General features: G+C 40.7%; 1 protein-coding gene across 3 annotated transcripts in view; it reads right to left on the minus strand.

Annotated features, from left to right (window-relative positions):
• The window catches only part of scaper (S-phase cyclin A-associated protein in the ER), a 59,762-nt gene that overhangs the window by 28,815 nt on the left and 8,525 nt on the right, over window positions 1-22,422 (minus strand). For 2 of the 3 annotated variants that reach the window (XM_063479670.1, XM_063479672.1), the window contains exons 4-22: window positions 21,935-22,132; window positions 19,342-19,442; window positions 18,138-18,251; window positions 17,513-17,628; window positions 17,128-17,414; window positions 16,279-16,623; window positions 14,869-15,036; window positions 14,657-14,723; window positions 14,454-14,571; window positions 13,997-14,108; window positions 13,433-13,573; window positions 13,198-13,353; window positions 12,965-13,107; window positions 12,355-12,436; window positions 12,108-12,260; window positions 10,828-10,935; window positions 6,077-6,213; window positions 2,224-2,289; window positions 1,575-1,701 (exon numbers count right to left, since the gene is read on the minus strand). In XM_063479670.1, coding sequence (XP_063335740.1) covers window positions 1,575-1,701; window positions 2,224-2,289; window positions 6,077-6,213; window positions 10,828-10,935; window positions 12,108-12,260; window positions 12,355-12,436; window positions 12,965-13,107; window positions 13,198-13,353; window positions 13,433-13,573; window positions 13,997-14,108; window positions 14,454-14,571; window positions 14,657-14,723; window positions 14,869-15,036; window positions 16,279-16,623; window positions 17,128-17,414; window positions 17,513-17,628; window positions 18,138-18,251; window positions 19,342-19,442; window positions 21,935-22,132 — 2,739 coding nt within the window. The remainder of the gene's footprint in view (window positions 1-1,574; window positions 1,702-2,223; window positions 2,290-6,076; window positions 6,214-10,827; window positions 10,936-12,107; window positions 12,261-12,354; window positions 12,437-12,964; window positions 13,108-13,197; window positions 13,354-13,432; window positions 13,574-13,996; window positions 14,109-14,453; window positions 14,572-14,656; window positions 14,724-14,868; window positions 15,037-16,278; window positions 16,624-17,127; window positions 17,415-17,512; window positions 17,629-18,137; window positions 18,252-19,341; window positions 19,443-21,934; window positions 22,133-22,422) is intronic. The other variant, XM_063479673.1, reaches the window with a different exon arrangement.

A 22,422-nucleotide genomic window follows, 5' to 3' on the forward strand; every position in this document is an offset into this window, starting at 1 on the left:
CTCTTAATCACCCTAAGTAAGGAGGGAGGGGGCGAAAAAAAAAATCAGGTTTGACACAAGAAAAATCATTAGAGGCCACAGGGGGAGAAACACAGTGGGGTCAGAGACTAGACGTAGCCTAGAGAGAAAAGAAGGAGTGAGTGGTGGGGGGGGTTGGGACCCAAGCAGCAGCGCAGGAGAGGTGCATCGGGTGTTGTTGAAGGGATTAGGAGAGAAAGTGGAGACTGAATCAGATATGGGGGAGAAAAACAAATCTGTAGGTGAGTCAATGACATGAGAGATGCTTGTTAGGTCAAATAATCAAAACGGCTCCGACTTGAAGTGACTCAGGGGCCAGACAGCCATGCTGATGGAGACTCTATTTATTTGACTTTGTCAAGGGATTAAGGAGAGAAGCACTCCCCAGACTGCCTCATTGGTTAATCATGATTCGACACAACTTTGAATGGATACCACTGCAAAAAGATGGTAAAGGAGAGCTTGACAAAATACTTCACAGACTTGCTTTTAAACTGAGGAAAAAGACAAGGCAAAATGACTTTCACTTGATTTGCTTATTGCAAGTGACACCACTGTTGAATGCAGTGCATCTCCTCTGGCCCACTGACCTGTGACCTCCCACTGGGAGCACGTGGAGCTGAGAGGAGGAGTCCTCGTGTAGTAACAGCTTGCGCGCTACTCACATCACACCGGTCCCCTCCTCTCTCCTTACAAAACACCATGCCACCCACCTCTGCCACTTTATTCTCCGTCTCCCTGGGGAAATTCGGTAATAGCCTCTCCAGCCGGCCCCGTCACTACTGATGGGACACCATAATGTCTCTATCCTCACGCCCAGAGGCATGCTCAGTGGGATGTTTTGATGGTTCAAACCACAACTTGGCAGGAAATTTATGCCTCATTACAGGAAGTGGGCCGTATATTCTCCTCATCATAAACATGGTGGCAGGTGTTTTAATTCCAACCCTCAAAGTCTCAAATTGATGTGACTTTTACTGTTAAAAAAAAAAAAAAAAAAAAAACAGTAAAAAAAAAAGGCAACAAGGCTTATAGAGCCTTGTTTCACCTGAACTGTATTCAAGAAAGTTTGCCATTACATTTTTAAATCATTTATTTATACAGTTGTGGTAGGAGTATTTACAATAAAAGCCAACCCCTCCTTGTTTTGTATAGTCAAATTAAAAGATCTTTGCTTAATAAAGTCTTGTGCATCAATGACATTTCATCTGGAAATCCAATTTAGCATAGTCTAAACCAGTGACATCTGAGTCGTGCAAACCACACAGACACAAGACAATGCTTGCTCTCGTGCTAGGAAGCTTCTCTATTGGTACCATGTGCACAGTGTAAACACTGTTAATCTGGTCTTCATTAGCCAATAACCAAAGGCAAGTTGGTATGCAGAAAGCAAGAACATAGCTCATAACTAAAAAGACGACTGGCATGACCTCTGCACTGCGGCAGACTGCTCAGTGTAAAACCATAGATGAGTCTAGCATATTATGCAACCCAAAAACCTTTGTGATAGACCGTTATATTAAAGAAAAGTGCATAAAAACATAACAGACAGTTACCTGCTTCTCCAAGATGCGTGAGATCTCTCCCAGAGTTCGGTCCAGACCAGACACTTTGTTGTTGGCCCACTGCCCGCTATCTTGGCCCTGCAACTGCTTCAACAGGTCTTTCACCAACCGCTGCAACCTGAACATAACAGCCAAAAGTTATAAATCTGTTAAAACATCGGTCCTTAATTTAGGATTTTCATACCACTGGTAAAGCTAAAATGTTTAACCAATTAACTGATTAGTCTACAAAAAACAAAACAAAAAGATGATTAAAGAACTCTTCGAGTCAATTTTAGGAACAATTTACAAAAACAAATAATAATGGAATAATAGAACATTTACATTTTTTATATTTTTGACACTTGAGATATAACTGCACTCTGAATCATGGTTAATTAATAATAATTATTATTATTAAAAATAATTGAATTTAAAATCTAAAAGTGAGTGTATCGTTTTCCACTTGGGAAAGCCATGTTCCAATTTACTTACAGATTTAAAGATGTGATTAAGAAAAAAAATAAGCAATGGATTTTTTTTTTTAAAGAAAGCTTTAGCTGGAGCACTACAAACATCAGGGGAAAAATATTAATACAGAAGAAAAATGTCACATTTTTTTAAAAAAAAGGGAAAACCCCAAACAAAAGAAAACACTTACTTGGCCTTGTATGGGGAGTCAGGGACCTGAGTCTTTGCCTCCATTGATGTCTCATATTCCTTTGCTCTAAAGAGAGAGAAGTAGGAAACAGTCCTTGAATCCCAGGAAAAAAGTGTTTGGCCCGTCAGTAACGAACACGAAGGATCAAAGTGTGAGGAGAGAGAGAGAAAATACTTCAAACCGAGTCTGTTTATTTGGCCTGTCAGCCAATCACTGTGTAACTTGGCTTAAAATAATCAGACAGCAGCACTGCAGGGACCTGTGTTTTGCTGCCATCTACTCATGTCACCAAGGCTTAATTCCCTCCTGCCATTTTTAACAAGGAGACTAGAGTTCTTTGCTGCCCTCGCTGTCAAACAGTTAATGGGGGTTAGAAGCAATACAACCATGGCTATTAGAGAACTGTCATCTCCATGACGTTAGCCAACATCTCCAGTCTGAAAAAGGCAAACTTTGTGTTTGTGCATGTTTGTGGGTGAAAATGGGTTATGGAGAGGTCCATTTATCTGTCAATCACACACTCCCAGACATGATAAGTAACTATTGATCAGAGGTTGACAGGGCACCTTCCGGTTAATCGTCTCTACACTGATAGAATCAAACTCTTCCCGGAAGACGACAAGTGGATTTCTCCCAGCAGGCCATACCTGCTCCAACTAAAGTCTGCCCTTGAACACGAGAGATTGTGAAGAGTAGATTGTTCATCCAAAAGACACTGACATTTTCCCTCACAGTTCCCTCACCAAAATGACTAAAAATCACAGATAGCCAGTGCACAAATTTAAGCAGTCAGAAATTATATATCAATGCTAATTTTGTATCTATTAATTGGAAGCCATTGGTTTAATCCTCAGCTCCTCTAGTTCACATACAGTGTCCTTAGGTGAGATAGTGAACACAAAATTGCCTCTAATGCATTCCAATGTGAATGACTGGGTGAATGTACCCTATAGTGAAAAGCGCTAGCCCATTTAACTGATTATGTTATTTAAAATAAATTTATCATAAAAATCCTTAAGATCAGCTTTACTAACAGAAAAGAAAAATTACTTACTTACAAAATAATCATTAGAACTGATTTTCAACAGACCAAGTTATAAGCAAAGGGAAAAAAAATCCCTAAGTGGCCTGATTCAGCGTTCATTCTGAATATGTAGAGATTTTATGTGCCACGTGAGCAGGATAAATAGGTAGCACAGACATGGTTTAATAAGGACTTGAACTATATCCACTCTGTTTGCCATTCATGAGATTACAATATTAATCTGACAGGTTTATATCTAATCAGGTTAAACAGGGAGCAATTGCTACACAATTTATTATAGTCATGTAAAAAATGGGCAATAAATCTTAGTGTTCAGCAATAATGGAGAAAGCCCATTTCTACAGTGTAGGGCTATAAGCACTTCATAATACACGAGATCTCGATTCCTTTTAATTATTCCATCTTGTTTACAGAGAATTTTCTCTACGTTTACATCCAAATCATGGCTACACTGCAAAACAGACCCACTTTGAGGTCATAACAAGCCGTAAAAACTTTATAAAAGTGACAATGGTTCAATAATTCAATCTAGTCCATTTAGCTTGTCTGTGTATTATTAAGGACATATGTTTTTCCTTTAAGGGAACCTCTTTTTTCTCCCTTTATCTAAGGAATCAGGGTGGTAACACAAGCTAAGGCCATGCTTAGCACCTCATGCAGTTCTCCATACTCTATAAGGCGTGTCTACATAGTCACGTCACTCTTAGGTCCACGTAGCCAACAACACAAACCACAAACCACAAGCAACCAGAAACAGGCAAGAAGCTCATATCTGAGTATCAGTGTGTACTCTGCTTTGAAAGTCCAGAACTCATCCTGACACTGACAGGCTACTTACATTAAATTTTAATAGCTTATTTTCCCTTCCAAAAAATTTATTATAGAGGAGTTACGCCAAATAAGTGGGCTAAAGTATGTGTGTCCCACTTTATGACACAACAGGGCTCCATGCAGGCCTAGTTTAAACTCCTGTGAGAGACACTCACATTTTACGGACACCATACGGTGTTCCAATAAAACGGTTCATTTCCACCCAGCGGTGAAGCAGCTCACCTTTATGTTTACAGGGGCTCTGTGTTATTTATGACCTCTGAAGGCCTGCTGCCTTTGAGTGCTAGTCTCAGCAGAGCTGGTGCGCGAGTGATGGTGAACAGAGGCAGATCATGTTGTCACTTTCTCAGTACCGCTGAGTCTCACAAAGCCAAAAACAGCAGAGCTGAGAATAAAACATTGCAGTAGAAAGGCAGTTTCAGCTTGTAGTTGCCTCTTTGGAATACCTTTTTCCTTCTGAACTATAAATTATTAAAACAGTGAAAGCTCATTCATTGCCAAATTCTCAGCTTAATTGTGATAAGATTTTAGAGGATCGTTAGGTCAGCCTACACTCACAAAACAGCACAAACCCCTGCGATAACAAATGATGACATGTACTCGACCACCATAGCCAGTCTTTTCTCTCTCTCTCTCTTTAAAAACAAAAAAACCCCCCAACTATTAATGACGAAAATGAAGCTATCCAACCTTAAACTTCATGAGTGGCGGTGAATGTGGAGAGAGCAGGAGAAACAAATGTTTAGTAAAATGGATTTCTCATGTTCAGCCATTAACATTACATTATCAGCACACCCTCCATTATACTGTTATTGGAAAACGGACTGCTCTATAGTGAGTAAAATGCTCGTGCGTCCACATGTACTGACCAGACGTTAGGGTTTGCTCGAGGACACTTAACCCCTTGAGGACAGGAGGAGGAGGGGGTTCAAAGTACCAACACTACAACACCTGCTCTACTTCGGGAGCCACAGTCGCGTCATTACATTGGTATTTTTGTGTGTACATAAAGTCTTTATGCTCTTCCTCTGGCGTGTATCACCACTGTTTTTTCATTTAATTACATCTTCAAGCTCGGTTGTAAAAGCGAATATTAAAAGTGAAAAGAATAGCAATGTTTTGATATGGTTCCTGGCCAGTAACGATGAGTCATCAAATTCAGCTTAGGGAATCAGTTTTCAGTGATCAAACATGGAATATGAGGCATCCAAAGCAGTAGCTAGCTGGATCAAGAGTGTCGTTGAAAAAACACAAAACAAAAACATGCTCAGCAGATCACTTTTTCTTAATGTCTGCATACACATTTGTTGTTAATATGATTTTTCAGCCCGTGACTAAGTTTGATGGACATAATATGCTGATTTATGATTCATTCATTCTTTTTATTGTGCAATTGCTGTCTTTTGAGGGTATGTCTTACAATCTTCCCAATAATAAGCATCGGTAACATCTCACAGTAAGTACTGCCTGTCTCATCCCTCAATCTCTTTTTTGACAGCCAGCTGGATTGATTGAGTTCAGGTCCAGGTTCTGACACACAGCAGCGTCACCTCCTATTTGTTGATTGCTATTGATTTTCTTTGATACTTCATTTAAAAATCAATAATTCAGAACAAGAAAAATAGGCATGGCTCATACATACTTGAACATACATCGCTGATACTGAGGAAGGCTTCAGATTTGGCAATGCCATGGCAGTAATTTGGAGGAAAGCTCTTTACAGGTGAAAGCCGCGGACCCACTGATCGATTTGCAGCTTTGCTCCCCAATCACGGAAAGTGGTCATAAATTAACATCATCAGTGTTACCTTGTAGAAAGCCTGGATGCACGTAACATCTGTTTTCCATATCCTTGTCACTCATAAAAAGAAAAAGAAAGGAAAAAAAGTCCTGGCTGAGGTTTGTCCTCTCCTGCCTGCGAGAGGGTGGTGAGAAAAATCGAGACCGACAGTAACAGAGAGAAAATGGACGAATTACCTGGAGTTCATCCTGGCGCGGAGCTTTTTGGCCTTCTTTCGTGCCTTCTGCCGCTCTTCTCCATCCTTCACACTTTCCGAAGAAACAGAGCTGTCCGTCAAAATATCCACAATGTATTTCTTTAAGGAAAGATGCTCCTAGAACAGGGAAGAAAAAAAAGAATATCAAAAGCTACTAACAAATTGTTCTCAGATTATTGGTTATAACAAACTCCAAGATCCGCACCAGAAGGAAAATAAGTAATTTTATGCAATTGCATAACTTTAGCACTCATTTCCTGGAAGGCAGACACTGTACTTTTACGGAAACAAATATAAGTTGCACCATGTCAGCCACAACACAACACTGCTGCTTGCACTAAATATACTGTACCTGTACAAACAGCAATTAAACAGTATTTGCTTGCTACTTTTTACGTACAATTTTAACACTCTTCACTTTATACGCAGTAAACTGAAGGAAGGCAAAGACCAAAAGAAAGACTACACTGACATATCGCAGGAAAAGTAGTGTCTGTGTTTGTTTCTCCACTTTGAGTAGTGAAGATGAGTTCCAAGGGTTTTTTCCTCCCTCAGAATTCTGACTTTAATCTGAATTTGACAAAAAACAAAAAGACGTCCCCACTTTGTACTTTTTCCTGTGACCCTAATCCTTTTCCATATTATTGGACGCAACTTGTAGTCTTATGAATGTGTTATGTGACGCATTGTTGCATACCTCTCAGTAACACCACTGAATACTGTAATTACGCTCAGCAATGAATGCTCTTTTGAAGCCACCTGCCTGCCCACGGACATGCTGAAGGCCAGGAGGTGTTGCTTCCTGTCAGACAATTATGATATTTCCACTCATAGACAAGAGAATATAACCCAATTTGAACAGCATGATACATGCGGAAGAAACCAATTACTAAATTACACTGTCATCCAGCACCCCAAAGGATACAATGGCCCCAGACAAAGGGTTTCAGTTATGTAGGCAAGTTAACTTGCGTGATGCCACAGCCTTTGGTCAGTTTTTCCTGCACCTGCTCCCTGAATAGGGCTCTTCACCGAGAGGCGTCATATGAAACAGTTGTCATTAGTTGGGCTCAAGTGTGCAAAAGCAAAACGAGTGCCACAAAACTAATGCGTAAAACTAAAGGTTTACTTACTGTGGAAAACATAGTTTATAACTAAAGATTCACAGGATTTCAACTGCAAGACCGTGGGAGACTAAGAATGGGACTAGGGCTGGGCCATATCATACCGTTCACAGTAATACCGGTGTAATTTTGGGCAACGATAGGAAAATGAAATATCGCGATAGAATATGGGTAAAACGCGCATGCGCAGTGCTTATGTTTACATACGCACATGGCGGCGACGCAGAATGAGAAGAGCGAAAGTGGATCGTTAAATGAAACGGATGAACCAGAATTGGTTTGTAAAAATGCTGCAACTTCAGTGGTGTGGAACTGGTTTAGCTTTCGTCCGTCAGATACACAACAAAGCACTATTTTTGGTAGAGCATGCTAGCGGGCCGTCGTTATTACCGTGTTGTTTGGAAAATACGGCACACTTAAAATCAATCCTTTGATTTTTCTGAAAATCGACAGAGCCCCTTATAATCCCGTGTGCCTTATGTATGAATTCTGGTTGTGTTTACTGACCTCGAAACGATTTTATGTGCTACACGGCGCTCAAAAATCTGTCAAATGTTTTAGTACAACTTTGCTAAGCTACGAAGCCGCACTGCTTGATGGATTGTCGGAGCATTACGGCTATCGTAGGCAGGCGCCTCGCGGAGTGATACGTACTGTGCTTCAACATAATATTACCGTATTGTGTGTGTATAACCTCTTTTTAAGTTTTGTGGATATTATACATGGTTATGCTGAGGATATGTCGGCCAATTTCCACTGGAAATGCCTTTTGGTTAAGCTGTCAGCAAGGAATTTGCATTTCCACTGTTACATTTTTATATAACTTTAATGCACATAAAAAACAGCTGCTTGTTTAAGTGAAAATACATTATTAGTGCAAAAAAAGTATTTCGTCTAGTGTCAATTATATCGTCAGTTATATCGTTATCGCAAATTTTCAAATGTATATCGTGATAAATATTTTTGGTCATATCGCCCTGCTCTAAATGGGACATTTGCTTCAAATACATATAAAATTGAAAAGAGAGAGAAAGAGAGCGAGAGAAAAACTAAGACACTGTCTTAATGTTCAAGAAAAGAATAAAAGAAATCTAGGCACTTCATTTGGAAGCATTCTTGAATGATTTGTTCTTTTCAAAAGTAAAAGAGTGTGACTCTAGTTCTAGTTTCTATACAAAGACGACATAAAACACGCCAGTTTAAATTTGACCATACACACAATCACAATATTAAATTCAATTAATACTAAATATTACATTCCTCATTTAAAGTTGAAGCAAGATTTTCAAAGCTTCGGGACTGATTCACTGAAATGAATGTGACTGTAGTTTCCTCTGATTTGCATTTGCACACCTCTGCCCTCGTTTCACTGATATCACAGGTCACTAATATCTCATGACCGTAGCTATCCCTCGCTTAGAAGACAGCAGCTCAGTAATCTCTCAGAGAGGCCATCCAGTGAACTAGCTGCTCACTTAATGGAATTGCTTCACCAACAGATAAAACACATCTGTTGGAAAAGACAAGTTACATAAAACGTATCCATTGGGATATAAATTCTGTTTTTCTTTGTTTTGTCTTTTTTTAAGGTTGTTATGTAAACTTTGTGAATTTAAGATGAGAAGATTTAACAACAGATATTTACCTACCAAAGGAACCTCTGCAACAAAACTACACAAACACTGGTCAAAGGGCAGTGCAGACCACACATTGCCTCTGGTGAGAGAAACTAGATAGTACTATAAACATCTCATCTTCCTCTTGACACAAACTGCCCTTTAACAGATCAAAAAGACAGCCTACAGAAATACAAATTCTACAGGATATGCTCATCCAGTCCATCTTTTCTACCATGGTGGTAGACTTCCATTTGGCATACACAAACAGCCTTTTCATGCAGTCTCTTTGATAAAGAGATAAGACTCAGCTGCTAGTTGAGCAAATCACACAGTCATAAAAGAAGGACAGAAGTCATACAGAAAGCAAACAAAAAAGCAAATCAACTATTCCTTCATTATCAGGTAAATAATCTTAAATCACTTGAACTACACAAATAAATTCTGGTTGAGAGACTGCTCTTTTAAACAGCAGCTTTGTTGCTATACCGAATAGACAGCACATCTCAAAACCGTGTGTGGTGAGAGAAACTTGCTTCAGCTGGCATTCTGGACATTTCAACAGGCGTCTCTATGTGTGTCTATCAGTACAGCTTCAACAAGTCCTTGAGGACTACTCAGTGCCTCGCCTAAGTCAGTTCTGATACCCGATGCAGCGTGGCGATCACTCTACTCATCGTGCTTGCCAGTCGCTAAAGACAAGAACAGTCTTTCCTCTGAGAAACCTATTTATTAATTGCCCTAGATATAAATTCCTTGCGTTATATGGGTTTTGGATGTTATTTCATTATATCAAAGCAGAAAAAAAAGGAAAGCAATCTCAAGTCCTCTACTCGTATATCGATCCACCCTGTTGAATACAAGTGAATTTTCAATTTAATTCACAAGTCTCTCAGAATGGGAGAGAATGAAAAAATATGAGGGCACATCGGCTTCTGCTGAAAAACTATGGAGTGACCTCACAGACCTCACAGCACAGTTGGACAAACCATCTTCATTTTAATTAAAAATCCTTCGCTGCAGGAAGAGTTATGGAGCCACAGTGAAAAATAGTTGGCAGCGGTGTGAATGAAATTGTGAAACTGAGCTTTGATATAAATAATATGTGGAGCAGATGAATCTATCCAAACAAAGTCTCTTCACTTTAAATAAGAAAAGGTAATTCTGGACATCTAAATGTTATATATTAGAGGTACAGGAATGGCTAAAGCCTCAGTCCTGTAATAACACATCTAATACAAATTGTCCAAGCATGATATCAAGATTAAGATGCAGGATATTATGAGGATGACCTCAGCAACGACCTAAATTCTGACTGATTAGTGCTGAAAAATGACAAGTTAAGGTTGTATTAGGATTACTGCTAAAAAATTAGTGAATCAAACAAATACAAGGCATAAGTGTTCATATATAAACTGTTTTTCTCCCCAAACCCAAGGTTATGATGCTGTCAAAAAGTAAAAAAAAAGAAAAGAAACTGCATTTTGAAAGGAAATGATTAAAAAAAAGGAAAGTTATCAATTATTCCTCACTGAAAAAAAAGCTTTGAATGAAGGAGCTGCTGAAGTCAAAGGTTCTGCGTACAGCACCAACAGTTGTCACCTTCACAATGAGCCCTGCTGAAAAGCCAATCTCATATTGCAGCCTGAGAGGTTACCTTGCATTAATGAGCTGCCTTCCCATGGAAAAGTGCTCCATGACACACACAAAAAAAAAAAGCCTGGAGACAAGAGGGTGATGTCAGTCCTCCACTGAAGCGCTGAACCTTAACTGAGTACATTTCAAGGCTCATTTGTAATCTCACAAAGCCAGCTCCAGGCCTGTGGCAGTATATAAGAGGACGTATAAACATCAATAATGACCGTGTCATAAAAGACAACTGCTGTGCTCTTTGTCTATTTTTTTTAAACATGAAACAGGCAGCAGCAGGGCAATATTCTTTGGCAGAGTGAGAGGATGTTTGTTCCCAGCTGGGTGACAGTGATACGCACCACTTCCTCATCGGAGAGCTCCCGTCCCTGGATGCTGCTACTGTCTCGCACGGCCTGTTGGTGCCTCTTGCCCTTGGTGTGGCTGAACAGGTGCACCTCTGAGGTTATCTACAAATACAAACAGAGTGGTCAGAGGTCAGTGCTGTGGACACAATGGAGAAAGAGGCAGGAGAAGGTCAACAGGGCCCCATGTTGCCGTGGTGAAACAATATACCACAGAGACACATACACTGGGACAAGAACTGCCTCCTCTAAAGCTTAGTTTAGAAAGGGATTTATTATGTTTAGTTCCAGCTCCATATACTCTGCTATAGTAGATTTGCACGACTGACTGTTCAAAATACTTATCATATTTTGGGTCTTGGCGTAACCCCTAGGTTCATTCACTAAAATAAGCCCATACCAATGGATGAAGATCTTGGGGCTGACAATGGTTAGAGCAATTGCCATACATTATGCTGCAGTGATATACTTTTGTATCTCACTTAATTGTTCTGGTTTTTATTATATAAACGGAACTTAGGGCAACCATGTACATACAAGGAAAAAAAAAGAAAAGCAAGCTGATGACAACAGTTGACTCATCACAGATTGCTGACTAGCTGTAGTGGATATTTGAGAAACAAGAACTAGAAGAGACAGGTGTATAACAGGCAGTGTTTTCCTGCCATTTCTGGAAACAGGCCCATTTGGAATGGTTTGTGTTTAATATCATTAAATAAAGTGCTTGCTGCTGACCCATCTATGATCCCTGGTGTCAGATGCTGGCCAAGGTCATCTAACATTTTAACAAGATTCCTCTTCCCCCCACCCCTTTTTCTGATGCTGGTTTGAAAACTCAAGGTGTCCCACCCTTGTTTTGGTGGCAGCCAGTTAATCAGAGATAAATGTGTCTGCTCGTTGCCTGATGCTTCAAAGAAAGAAAGGAGGGGAAAAAAAGGCATAACCATGGCCAGTCATAAATCTGTGTTTAGGAGACTGTGTTTAATCGGTGCTGTTAAATCCTCATTTAAATGTGGCCTCTTTCAAAACTCCTCTGAATCACCTTCAGGTTAGTAATTCTGTGTACATACAGCCTGTCAAATGTGGTCTTTTTTTTTGCTTTCCTCATGTTTATATATAGCAAAGACACATAAATATATTAGTTCAGGAGATTAAAATAAAAATATTTAAGTTAATTGGTAAAGTTAGTTGTAGAGTTAGTTAAAAGTTCGGATACTGCATTAAATATTAGTGAAGTACTCTCACTGATCCAGAGACTGATTGGAAACTTTACATACCACAACTCCACACAGTGAACACTGTTTCTTGCGCTCATATGGTGTCAGTTTAGGTGCATAGTCTGTGTTAGCATGTCGACCACTGCTGAGCTCAGCAGCCTTTTCTTTCCTCTGTTCGATTTGCTCCATATGCCTGCGGCTGCTCTCATCATGCTATGGAAGAAACCAAAAACCCCGGGTCATACGAGAAACATGGACTCTTGTCTAATGTTTGTTAAAGAAGCAAGGTGGCGGTGTATAAACTTACCTTCATCTGAATTTTCTTCTGCAGCTCCTCCATGGCTTCTTGTTGAGCAGCACTGAGAGCAGCCAGACGCTCCTCTCGGTCTCTGCAGATGGGACATAAAATGACAAATAAGTGCATCTAAAAGCAAGTCTTAAAAAGACAGCAAGAATCAAAGTGATGTAGCCTGTTTAATCAGAGGGTGCTTTTCATTTTTTGACACTACGACTTGTAGATTTCATTTGAATAGAACGGCTATTTTAGCTCATCAATCCACCCCTCAGTAATCCATAATAACAGAGAAAACATCTACAATAAAACACTTAACTACATCATTCATAAAAAATATCTAGACACTTTGCTGGGCCACTTAAAGTTGTGGAATAATTTAGCACCTCCTCCAATGTTTCATTGTGAGCAGGAAAAAATGCACAACTATATCAGAACAGTTTAGAAAGTCACAGACAACTGACACTGTATGAAAGTCTCGTCCTGGGCTATTGATTGGTGACTAAAGAATAAAAATCAGATATCTTCCCATTTAAATCTTAATCTCTCAATCTTAAACCGCCCCCTCAAAGGGGGACAAAAAGTAAGTTTTCCACTCATGCTGAAGTGATTTGGAAGTACAAACCTCGCTCTTTCCCGTGCTGCATCCTCTCGGGCTTTCTCCTTTTCCTGCCTCTGCTGTTCAATACGAGCCTCCTGCTCCTTCCTCTTCATCAGCAGCTCCTCCACTCTTGCCTGTCGCTCTGCTTCCAGGACCCGCTTACGCTCCTACACATGAGCGGAATAGAGTGGGGATTGGTAATTTAAAAATCGTATTAGAGAACAAAAATGAAGGCAAAAAAGGTTTTTCTTAATCACCTGCACAGCCTCATCTCTGGCCTGCTTCTCCTCCTGCCTCCTTTGTCTCTCTTCTTGCAGTTCATTAAGGCGTTGTTCATATTCACTTAACTTGGCAAGGGCATCATGCCTTTTATTTTGGGCTTCCAGGGTGTTGATGAAAGCAATTTCATTCACCTGCAAAAACACATCCTTGAATGACAATATGAAAATATATATATAAAATGCATGACTGCAAGAGATCCGCTCTTAATACCTTGGCCTCCTCTTCTTGGGCTTTCTTCACAATAGCCTGCAGTTGCAGCTCTCTCTTAAACTCGGCGTGCAACAGTTTTTCCTCCATCATCCTCCGCCGCTGCTCCAACAACTCCTCTTTCCATTTCCTCACATCTTTTTCCTGCAGAAAGTGAAAAGCAAGCAGCAAGAAAAATCCACAGTGTATTCTTTAAGACCAAACAGACAATAGATTCCTGACCGCTCGGTTTCTAACCTCTCTCGGTGTGTTCACGTGGGGATTAATGAGACTAAACACCACTTCATGGATTTATGTGGTTAACCTGAATTATTCTGGGACTCACTCATCTTGCCATGGCTGAGAGTACAAAAACAAACTTCATGAAAGACTGTTGATTTTGGCTGGGAGTCTCCATTACGACTGCCTGTGGCCAGCTGGCCTATATGTGACTGGAATGGGTTACAATATTTGGTGATTCTATCGGGCAGTGTGCTGACAGAATCTCTCGCTGCAAGCCAGGCTAAGCTTAGCTTGCATGGAACTTCTTCGCGGTGCTTTCCGTCAAGTTCATGCAGACTTACTCACCCTCTCCAACAGCTTCTGCAGCTTGAGCGTCTTTTCTTCTCTGAGTTTGTCCCTCAGCTGCTGCGCCTTCAGCTGTTTCTCCTCATGTTTCTTCTTTGACTCTGCAATGGTCCTGTCAAAAATATGGAAATGCATCATTCATCTCTTTCCCTCTCCTTATCAACAATGTGGAAGGCAGACGCAGACCCTAACAGACACCTAGGGCCTGTTTAGACATTCTGGGTGGTAAGCTAAAAAGAAAGAGGTCAGACACAGTAAGTGAGCCTTTGATTTTCCGGATGCAGGGATCAATCCTTGTCAAAGTAAGGAGAGGGGAGAGGGCTGCTAAAGAGTAAACTTGGGTGCTGTTCAGGAAGGCAAAAAGAAAAAGATTGAACTGTGCTGATGTTGTTAGTTTGAGTTATGAAATAAGCCAACTAGCTGGGAAAAAAAGAAAATAAAATGTATCACGCGGTACCTTTTACGTGACGGTGAGGACAATTTCTCATGCATGTGGATGCCGTGTCCAGGAGGCCGAGCGGGCTCCTCCTCTACCATGTCGCCCCATGATGTAGTCTGACGCCATGGTTCCCGAGCTACAGGAAGGACAACAAAAATAGACTTGAGTGCAATGTTTACCTTTACAAAAAGTGTTTAACTCTTAGATGTTGCCTTTCATACCATCGTAATCCGCCAGCATGTCATTCCAATCTATATTAGCTCCACAGCTTCCATTACCGATGCTGGCCTGTGGTAAATATTTGAGGGTTGTTTTTTTTTTTAAATAGTAGATTCATAATAACAAAAAAACATTTTAAATACCATTTGTAATGACTGTCAAATTAAAAGTACCAAACATTCAAAAGCATAATAAAAAACATGACTGATCTTACAGAGAAGTCACTTTCATTGTCAGTCTCCAGGTCATTGTTCTCAGCCTGAATCTCTCTCGTCAACTGCTCCTCCTCAGCAATGGCACTGGCGATTGCCTCTTCGTTAGCCTTCTCCAGCCGGTCTGCCAGCTCCTCTTTCTTGGCCAGTACCTCTGCCATAGACTGGGGCTGAACAGAGAGCACAGATTCCACCTCACACACATTTCACATTCCATAAATGTTAAAACTATCCCACTGTACACCAAGTACACTATTCAATATTGGTTTACACTGAACATTTGGTTCAAATACCAATTTTCTGTGTTGATTTGAAAAATAAAAGTTGCAGAATTGATTCCTCTTAAATCAAAAATAGCACTGAAGAAATGTAAGTAGTTACATTACATGAAAGCTATATTATCCAATATCTCTCCAGCACTTCACCATTGAAACCCTACTTTCCTGAACTATTCCTGAACCACGAGAGAAACTGCTGGTCAATGAGTAAATGCTATTAAATACTAAACAAAACAGGGTCACTGTTTGTAATTGAAGAAAAGCATTCATGAGAACACCAGTATATATTTTAGCTTCTGTAAAGGTGATTTGATTTGTCACTGGAACCAAATATAAGGGGGGCTAACATACCAACCCAATCACAGTTTGTACCACACAATCACCACAATTCTCACAAGTGAGGAAGCATCCAAAATACATGCATGGCACATTAACAGTGAGGATGAAGAGATGGTGGAAGGAGGCATGGTTTTGCTCTATGAAACTGGCAGTTTATTTAAGGGTTTTATGTATGAGGAATTGAGGTATTATTGTGAAAAGAAGGGATTATTTCAGGGCAGGAATTACTCTAAATCAAGTGTAAACTAACAAGGAAGAGGCTTCTCAAAAGGATCTGCATTTGCAGCAGTATACACGAGTAGTTTTCAGTCTTCAGTGTAGGTATACCAGTATTCTGCAAAAGATTAGACTAGTTAATATTCAGACTAAGTGAAGGTTCTACATAATATCAATCATATTTAAATGCAAATTCATCTTTTAATTAAATGGAACTGTGTGTTTGCATTCTCCAAATGAGGCCTTAAAGAAAAGACAAAGCCTGAAGCAGAAGACAACAGTAATTGAAAACTTTATACTAAGATAAATAAATAAATAAATAATTCAGTTTAACTGAACACAAAACGCTGCACAAACTTGGTTGGAGTAGGTTGAATACAATCTACATCTACACACAACTATTCTTAACAGTGAATGGTACTACAACAACACTACACAGAGCTATAGACTCTTGCCTGCACATTTGGTCTGGAGGTCTCTTAAGATTGACTTTGTTTAGGCGGTGAAAGACCCTTGGGGATCCCTGCCCTCCCAGCCCTCCCCTCCCCTCCCTCTGCTCCTCCATCTCTCAGCACTCACAGTAGAAAGCTCTGTGGGGTCCAGCACACTCTCCAGTTTCACCGCTGCCATGGGAGTCTCAGCCTGTCCTGCAGCAGATGTGGCCATGCCCTGTGACGTGCCCCCCTCAGCCCCACTGTCCCCAAAGGCCAACTGTGTACTGAGGCCATCCGTCTGGGGTAGATCTAGTGATGTGGCGAGGGTCACAACAGAAACTGGGACTGATAAGGTAATGTCTGTTGGTGAGGTTATGGATGGGGTGTGCTCTGGGGGTTGGAATGGGGTAAGGGCTGCTATGGTGGGAGGCACGTCTTCACAGGGTGCGTCGACACACTGCCCCGAGCCTTGTGCACTCTCTGCTGGGGGCTGCACCGACAGTCACACACACACACAAACACACGCAAACTCAATTAAAGACATGCATATATAAAGCAATTCATGAAAGCAATACAAAAATAAAATAAAACCAAAACAGTCACTGTTCAACACACAGCTGAAAAACAAATCATGCAAGGAAGCTGGAACCGACATGCCCTAAATATCCACTTATGATTCAAATAAACAAAGAATGCAAATACAATTTAGATAGCTATAACACACCCTTACCAAGTGTGTCTTAATGCATTGTCTGCGTATTTATTTCATGACAGCGAAGATGGGCTTTATGCCTCTGAAATGTCAGCGCGCAATCAATCGTTTCAAAGTTGATATCCCCGTCTCGACAGTCTGTCTATGAATACCATCAAGCCCAAACAAAAACAAATACGGCTGATAAAATGGTCTAGTGTTACAATACACGCTTATCATGAATAATTGATATCCAGGGACTGTTCGGGCAGAAAGACGTCACAAGGTACTAAACATTAGTACCTCCATTATTTGTCCATTCTCTGGACCTTCAACCTCCTCTTGTGGCTGAGGCTCCGAAGGGATTTGCTGCTTGGTGTCTGTCTGACTCACGTCCTTGTGCCGGTGACACTCGGGACGGAGTTGTTTATTTGCTTGTGGTGGCACACGCGACTGGTTACCCTTGTTGCTGTCCTGTTTTGGGGTGACGCTAGCCAAGACAGGACTGACCTTGGCAACCATGGCGGCAGAGCGAGGTTTGGCAGTGCGTCCTCGCTGTACCGTTTCCCAGCCTTCTGCGTCCTTTTTACCTGTGAACACACAAGGCGCTCCGTAAATCAAGGAGAAGATTAAACTGCTCTCACTTTTAAGTACAGAGTGAAGTGCGATTTTATGAGGGGTTTCTTACCAGGTTTTTCTGCCTGGGATGTTGTGGGTTGACAGGAGCCAAGGACGGACTGAGTGCACTTTACTCGGTCTGCCCAGCTGGGGCCTGTGTGAGAGTGCCTGGTTGCAGGAGGACCACTGATGAAGACACATCCAGAGCATGTATCAGAACAAACAAATGGCCATTAAACTCAACAGGTACAATCCCCTCCTTCCATGTCTGAGCAGCTCCTACTGTGTTGCCTGTCTGTAAAGCTTCAGCAATCTTAAGAAAGCGTCTAGCCAAAGCATCTGAGTACATTCCACTGTGAGATAGCAATGGACGTATTGGACAACAGGCCTCCGTCATGATCAATATCCATTTCCTGCAGCATCAGATTACAGAGCGGTGCACATATTGAACCGATGCTTCAGCAGTCTTTAACTGACACTTTCATCTACACCTTCCACTGATTCTGCGGCCCAAGAGTGAGACACTCAACAAATTGCATTAAACAAATGCTTCATTGGCTGTCTTGCTAGATAGTCTGCACTTCCTAACCTCTACAAAAACAACCATGATGCATCATAACAAATATTGATTGGTGAATCACAGGATGCCTTATGATACAATGCTAGACTGGAAACAATAACAGGTAAAAGCTTACCCAAAGTTGAGGGCGCGACGTGCACCTGGCGTAGGTACCATTCTGTCTGTGGGGCTTGGCATTACATGACGTCCCGGAGACATCTTACGCACCTCCCAGGCTAAAGAAGTTGGCCTGAACAAAAGTGAAAGTGCCATACATCACTAAACTTTTTCTAGTTGCCAAACACAAAGACTTGACTCACACATTTGCCAAATCAGTCAGATGGTTGATTCACTTGTAGCAATGTATGCAATAAATGAAGCATGTAAAAGTTCCAGGTTGTTCTATTGATTAACAGCCCGTTTCAAATTTACAGCTGCAATGGTCACTGTGTTAAAGAGAAGCCAATAAACTCCTGGATCTCTTTGAATTAAAGCCAAGGCTATTGATTCATTCTGTTTGTGACTCAAAGCCAGGGACCGGACACCCGCACTTTTGGTTCCACCTCAGGGAGCAATCCAAAGTGGGAAGAGAATGAGAATGAAAGAAAAACAAAAACAATGGGCCTCATTCGAGTTTGGAAATGCCCCTTACTCTGACCAGAAAATAGTACCGTTCAAGAGTACTGTCGGATTCAGGAAAAAAAGCACACAAACCAATTTTGTTCTGACAGAACTGTGTGTATGTTAGTAAATCAAAATCGGACCAGCTTTGGTTTCACATCTGCAATCTGCATGCTACCATGCGTCTGTTTGTCTATATAAGAAAACAAGTTTCCCTAACTGGATTTCCTTGGGAGTGACATATTGTGCATTAAATATCTGGAACGTCTTGTGCCCTTTATTTTGTGTGGTCTTTGTGTTGGTAAAAACTAGTATTGAAAAGGTTGCATATGTTTAATTGGGGGGGGGGGGGAGAGCTAGCTTACACATTGTCAGTTAATATACTATATATATGTTCTAAACATGCAGTTTATTCCTTATTATTGTTTATGAACGTTTTTTAGCTTAGCTTGCTTTGGAAAACTGTAAATAGTAACTAATAAGACACCAATACAACATCACAGTTCAAAAATGTGTCTTTACATTTTTTTGATACAGTCTGGCTTCCATCAATTGTAAGCATGATTTGAGGCAAATCTAAATGTCCTCATAAAATAATGTACTAAATGTGTGCACATAGATTTGTGCACAAAATGTATGCCTACTTTACAGTCAGATTGTTCGTGAGCAATGCTTGTGAATGAGGTCCACTGAAAAAGTGAAGAGCATCTTAAAATGACCTGTTCTGAGCATCTGTTTTCTCCAACTTCTCCTGAAGGTTGATCCAGTCTATGAGCGCTTTGAAGTCCCGTACATAGTTGTCCAGCATCATCAACACCTCCTGAAGACAGCAGGTATAACAGTACAGAGAAACCACAATTTAGAAAACACAAAATATGAATAATAAAAAAATAATAAAAAATATAGCACACAAAAACCCCTCAAGTTAAAAATAAATAACTGATAGATGTGCACTCAATATTTGCTCAACACTAAAAGCATTTTAAAATCTTCTTACATATACCTGCAAACACCAAGAAAAATCCATTGCAGTGTCTGCTGTAAATTGTACAAACCACAAAGCAGAATTCATAGTCATACGTTTCCAAAAGGTTATTTAAAAATAATCATTAGCTGATTTTGATCTGAGTTTGTAGTCAGAAATTTTAAATTCACTTGTTCCAGCGTTTAGGTACATTTGAGTATATTGAACATATATTATTGACTAAAATAAGATATTTCAGTGTGGTACCATGGGCCACAGGAAATAAGGTTTGGCATGTTTAACCCTTTTGTGACACTTTATTATCAAAAGGATAAACTGAAAAAAAGAAGTGAAAAACACAGCCTTTTTATTATCTTCTTCACAGATTTTTTTTCCTAAAAAAAATTGTGCTTAATGAATTAAAAACTGACAAAAGAGAACTTGCAAAGTTTTGCTAGAAAGCAGGAGCTGACCCACAAAGTTTCAATGAATGTTAAGAAAAACACTTGACTGAAAGCTTCAAGAACAATGAAGGCAAATTCCTTTTAACAAATGCCCATTATCTGCACTTGTACTCAGCCAGTGTTGGTTACTCAGAGGTGGTAGGCTGTGGAGGGTTTTTTTCTCCCCAGAGCTCTAATGAAACAGACACAACTGATTGATGGGGAGCATGAAGGGAGTGGTAATTGAGAGTAAAGCTTCACGGTGCTTTTAGTTAATAGACAAGTCAGTCCAGTGAAAGATGCATTGAGCAGGTTTGCTGATTAGGGCTGGTTAACAGCCAGTGTCTACTGCTGGGGCTCGCTTCATTTGGTAATGAAGGTTTGCTGTGCATTTGACAGCTAAACCAACATTGAGTGAAAGCACCATAAAGCAGAGGACAGAGAACAGACACGCTTAGCCAAAAATAACCACCAAATAATAATTCATGAGAAATGGATTTAACCTTCACGAGGCATTGTCATAAAGCAAGACGGCCAGTAAAAGCTTGTGGTCCAAACAAAAATGATCAGCCATTTCATGTTCAGTCAAGGTCAGACTTATTGACTTCTGGGAAGGAAATATTTTATAGTTCACATTGTCTTGTTGTTGTTTTTTTTATTTATTTGAACGCCAGAAGTCCAGAATAGCCAGTTTCTGTCCATGTACACAAATTAGAAAATACAAGTCTTAACTGACCTCAAAGCAAGAAGAATACAGAGTATGTTTCTTGCCTGTACTGGGTGATATCGCAAAAAAAGAAAAATTAAAAATGGGTAAAATGAGCAGTTTGTGTGAAGTAATTAGAAATGAGGTTGTGGGGATTATGCTTAAACACACAGGAATCATTCTGCTGTATGGACAATTACCCTGTAAATGGAAAAACATTAGGTCAGGGCTACATTCCCCTCAAAATTACATAAAGTATTACAGTAACAGAGCTGCGGCAGAGAATTACTTCCTGATAATGATTGTGTTGATGTTCATAAGTTTTTAGGTGGAAAAAATGGTGAGCCGTTTGTGTGAGAGAGTACACATGCTGATTGCCCACAGCTACACCAGGGGATTGTGGCTGGGGGCTATCAGAGCACTCTGCTTCCCCTCCAGATGACTCCATCATTTATCAGTGTCCATTAAGCCCAAGCTGGGTGGGATGGGGGATTATGAACAGCGCCCAGCTTCATGGCCATTAGACAGCATTAGCGTGTCGAGAGATATAGTGGTATGAGAAAGGAAAAAACACAACTAGCAGCTTGTTGTCTGACACAGGACACATGACAGCGTGCTGATCACACCACAGGGAGCTGCGCTGTGGCAATGACAGCGAGCCGACCACACCAGAGGGCTGTGGTACTGACCGCAGACCGTTACCAGGACAATGATCAGCATAATGCAGCACGGCAGAAGAATCAATGACCGGTACCATCACGCCCATACGCTCTGGAGCGACATATCAGTGCTACCAAAATACACTTCCGCAAAGCAGAGAATCAGAAATGTTGGTGGTTTATGTCAAAGAGCGGAAACTGCCAAACCCTGTTATTAACATGCATACGTATTGTTTACAGTCAGTCATCAATATTATTCATGCCAATGTGAAGAGAGAGCCCTGTGATAATTGTCTCACCAGCAAGCCTTCAGAGAGCCCCTCTGACATTAAGCAGACTCGAGAGGAATGTGAGATGTTTGTCATGCTTTCAATGTCCCCCTCTAGTGTTCACAAATCATACGACATTTCAAACTTGCTAAAGACATTTGTACTGGTCAGGACATAAACCCAGTGATCCCAAAACTAGGATCAGCATTCCTATGTGGACCTTCCCCCCCCCATTTTTCTTTCTTCTTTTTGCTCCTCAATGCAGACTAACCTTGCATTCTAAGACGCTCTGATCAGATTCACAAGTGACGTAAATCTCATCCACAGCCCGACGCAGGTTGTCAAAGAGGAATGCCCAGTAGCGCGCTCGCAGGTCCACCTTTCGGGGCTGTCTGACTTTTGTGGGGCTCTTCTCTGGCCCCTTTTCCAGCAAAGCTCCAGCTGTGCCTTTATTTTCCACGGCAGCATTCTGTGGAGAAAGAGCAAACTGAAAAGCTCTGTCTTTCCCCTACCATTTATAGGTGCTCTATAAGGATTTCTGCTGACTAAGGCACCGAACATAGGTGTCATAGCACCAAGATAATAGCAAATATGATGGAAACATTACATTGAACTACCACTTTGAATGCAAACACCACAGAAAACACCACGAGCAGAGCCCCACGAACAATAAGAGATAACATTTAGTAAAATGGCAAGAATATTTTTTAAAAACGTAAACATACACATTATCGCAATATCTTGACACATTATCTGTAC

This window comes from Pelmatolapia mariae, linkage group LG7, assembly GCF_036321145.2.
Source record: "Pelmatolapia mariae isolate MD_Pm_ZW linkage group LG7, Pm_UMD_F_2, whole genome shotgun sequence".
Taxonomy (NCBI): domain Eukaryota; kingdom Metazoa; phylum Chordata; class Actinopteri; order Cichliformes; family Cichlidae; genus Pelmatolapia; species Pelmatolapia mariae.